A 2,641-nucleotide genomic window follows, 5' to 3' on the forward strand; every position below is an offset into this window, starting at 1 on the left:
CTTTAATGAGTTAATAACTTAAAACAGGTCAAATAATATAAATATTAAAGATGTTTTGATTATTTTTTTAAAAAAGAAAAAACTGATAATTTATATCAGCTTCAATACTACGTAAGTGATGATGAAATTGGGAAAACAACTAAGTGATGATGAAATTGGGAAAACAACTATACCTAATCAGTGCATGCAATTGTCAATCACGGTGATAAATAAGAGTTTGCAAAAGAATCTAAATTTCTCTGCATTTATTGCCTTTTCTTCTTCTTCTTCTTCTTTTTTTTTTAGTGCTTGGCAGGGAGAGGACCTGTAGCTACAGTGAAATTCTGATGGGGTCACGCCTGCAAACAAAGCGATAACGTCAACTATAGAGTGCCAAACTGCCTATGTGCTGATGTTACGTGCTAGCTCTTCTTCATAAATAATTTTCGTTGCTTATATATGATATATAAAGCTCCTGCCTTTTAAAGATTGAATCAGCCTCCTATCATTCATTTTCCAGAACTATTAGGAGAAAATGGATTCGGATTCCTCGTTAACTCTAGCCTGCAGCAAGAGGTAGGTATACAATTTATAAATTCAAATTTCATTTCGATCTGTATGCCTGTCTAACGAAGATTCTGTAAATTTTCCTTAAGATTTATAGGGAGTAAAATATCAGTCATTCGATATGGGAGATTAAATTAACCTCCTAGGAAATAAAATTAATCGATTAAAAGATTTCACGGAACTAATTTTTCTTGATTTTGTTGTTATGAATTACAGGCTAGAAGGAAAGGTTGCACTTATAACTGGTGGTGCTAGTGGCATAGGCGAGTGCACTGCAAAGCTGTTTGTTCTCCATGGCGCAAAGGTTGTCATTGCGGATATTCAAGATGACCTTGGTGAAATGGTAAGCAAAAACCTCGGCTCTCAAGAGACCATCTCTTACATCCATTGTGATGTAACATGTGATTCTGATGTCAAAAATGCTGTGGACATGGCCGTCTCCAAATATGGAAAGCTTGACATCATGTTCAACAATGCAGGGGTAATAGGAACCTGTAAGGCTCCGAGGATATTAGATGTAGAAAACGAAGAGTTCAAGAGAGTGCTTGATGTGAATTTGTTTGGTGCATTCTTGGGTGCTAAGCATGCTGCTAGGGTCATGATACCTGCCAAGAAAGGGTGTATTCTATTCACCGGAAGTGTGATTACAGCAACCTGTACAGGCGCAACTCCGCACCCTTATTTTGCGTCGAAGCACGCCGTGGTAGGGCTTGCCAAGAACTTAGCTGTGGAGTTGGGAGGGCACGGAATTAGGGTCAATTGCATCTCTCCTTTTGCGACAGCAACCCCAATGATCACAGAATCTATGGGTATCGAGAAGAGGAAGATAGAGGAGTTCATTTCCTCATCATCAGCCATCTTGAAAGAGGTGTTGTTGGAACCAGAAGATATTGCAAACGCAGCAGTCTATCTGGCAAGCGATGAATCCAAGTATGTTAGTGGGATTAATTTGGTGATTGATGGAGGCTATAGTTTGATAAATCCAACACTGCCATCGGCAGTGAAAAGCCTACTTTCTTGAGCCGGAGAGTGCTAGTAATTATATATATATTTGATAATTTCACATTGTTGCTGGTCAGTCTCGGGTTTGAGTTAGTTTTATTTCCATTACGCTCTTGTTTCTTTCGACATTATGATTTGTAAGGTATCCAAATGTGCCCCAGAATTAAAATCTAAAAGTTCTGTCATCTTTTATGCTATTTGAGACTTTATTTCTCTCATAAAGATTAAGCTTCTCACAAAAAAAAAAAAAAAAAAGGAAATTATTGAGAGATTCCCCTCTGAAGACAACACGAGATTCTTTTGGCTTTAAACTCCAATTCCCGGCCAAAACACAATTTGTGGACAAGGATTCTCTACAATATTTTAGAATTGAAAGGGATATGTGGTGGCGGCGATTGCCAGGTTTCATCCCTATCAATTACATGGCCTCTAATCTAATCAATAACAATAACACGGGGTCAATTGAGGTAGTGAAGAAATCTTCACGCCAACTGATAGAACGCTACTATTCACGCATGACCCTCGATTTCCATACCAGCAAGAAGGCCCTTGAGGAGGTAGCAATCATCCCATCAAAGCGTCCTCGCAACAAGATCGCTGGTTCTCCACTCACTTAATTGAACAGATCCAGAAGGGTCCTGTCCGAGGGATTTCTCTAAAGCTTCAAGCGGAAGAACGTGAGGGCCGCATGGACTTTGTGCCTGAAGTGTCTGCCATCAAGAGTGATCAGATTGAGGTTGATAAGGAGACCATGGACATGCTTGCTTCTCTTGGTATGTCTTGTTTTCCTGGGCTTGTACAGGTTGACCCGGTTACCCGTTACACAGTTCGGGTTTGGAAGAGGTGGTCCTGGTGGGTTTGCAAGGAGAGGTTAATTATAACAAAAGCTAAAACTGAGTGCGGAAATCACTATAGATTAAAAAAACTTATTACTGTTAACTAACACTTTTAGTCTTAGAAATGATGAAAAAGAAGCTTTGTCATCTAGGAAGGAGTATTTTGATATTTTTATATATGTATTTTGTGTAATTAGGCGAGGATCATGGAGGGTGTTTTAATATTTTCATGATATATTTTTTATTTTTTAATCAAA

At 38.7% G+C, this 2,641-nt stretch overlaps 1 protein-coding gene across 1 annotated transcript; it reads left to right on the forward strand.

Moving 5' to 3' along the window:
* The first annotated feature begins 208 nt into the window (after positions 1-208).
* LOC118038445 (short chain aldehyde dehydrogenase 1) lies at positions 209-1,745 on the forward strand. The gene is made up of 2 exons (XM_035044800.2): positions 209-555; positions 763-1,745. Exons 1-2 carry the CDS (start codon positions 515-517, stop codon positions 1,565-1,567), a joined length of 846 nt encoding a protein of 281 aa, XP_034900691.1. The 5' UTR covers positions 209-514; the 3' UTR covers positions 1,568-1,745.
* Positions 1,746-2,641: the final 896 nt, after the last annotated feature.

Source organism: Populus alba, chromosome 16, assembly GCF_005239225.2.
Source record: "Populus alba chromosome 16, ASM523922v2, whole genome shotgun sequence".
NCBI lineage: Eukaryota > Viridiplantae > Streptophyta > Magnoliopsida > Malpighiales > Salicaceae > Populus > Populus alba.